This window comes from Penaeus monodon, chromosome 19 (assembly GCF_015228065.2).
Source record: "Penaeus monodon isolate SGIC_2016 chromosome 19, NSTDA_Pmon_1, whole genome shotgun sequence".
NCBI classification, from domain to species: domain Eukaryota; kingdom Metazoa; phylum Arthropoda; class Malacostraca; order Decapoda; family Penaeidae; genus Penaeus; species Penaeus monodon.
The window spans coordinates 31779444-31780270 of record NC_051404.1 but is presented as its reverse complement, the minus strand read 5'-3'; the positions used below and the strand labels follow the sequence as shown (position 1 = coordinate 31780270).

The window sequence follows — 827 nt, the reverse complement described above, 5'->3', positions numbered from 1 at the left end:
GGCCAAAATGCTGAGACTAAAGACCCCGCTAATCCCTCACCTCTTGCACCCTCCCGGCCTGCTGATAGATAGACTCACGAGGCCCAAGCGTACGACTGTCGCCTTCTCTCCCCCTCGCCAGGGACTGAGGGTACAAGGGTTTTGCCTTGATATTCTAAACTCCAGGACCTGCTTCCACTATTCTCCTCTCCACACCATAATCAGCACCTGCCCACGTGGGACCGATTGCCACGTATATGCTGAATCTCGCCGGTCTCTGTGCACAACATGTTCTGGTGGAGGTATTAAGAGGGCTTTGAGGGTTCTTCTGTTGACGTGGCGCAGAGAAGCCTCATTCAGGGGGCTCTGGTGGTGGATGTCGTATTTCATAGACATTCCCCTGACTATTCCTGGAGGATGTAAAACGTCACACCAATCTTTCTCCTGCAGTTTTAACTTCATCCCCAATACCCGACGAGATTGTCATGTGACAGCCGTAGCAGGGGCTCATCTCTTCTCCTGGGCTGAAAATTTGCTGACTAATTCTCCACTTTGGGTTCTCCTGACCAATCTTCACATGAATTTCCCCTCTTCTGGTCGTTTTGAGTTGATACAAGTACCATTCTTAAATAACCTTCTCTCAGGGTTATTTATCACGAGCTTCAATAAGTAGCATCCTTGATTTTTTTTTCCGTTACCCAACTGCACTTCCTACAATGACAAGGACAAGCTCTTGCTTTCCACCAAGGGGAAACGAACACATTACTTCCCTTGTTCTCTCTGAACCAATTCAGAACTGAACTCTGATATGGATCGATGTTCAACTGGCAGGAAAGGACATGAAAGAA

General features: G+C 48.0%; 1 protein-coding gene across 1 annotated transcript in view; it reads right to left on the bottom strand.

Annotated features, from left to right (window-relative positions):
• Nucleotides 1-827, bottom strand: part of LOC119585385 (eIF-2-alpha kinase GCN2-like) — a gene marked incomplete in the record, with an annotated part of 28307 nt that overhangs the window by 21086 nt on the left and 6394 nt on the right. Inside the window, 2 exon segments of the mRNA XM_037934051.1 lie at nucleotides 196-389; nucleotides 451-572. Of these exon segments, the coding sequence (XP_037789979.1) occupies nucleotides 196-389; nucleotides 451-572 (316 nt within the window).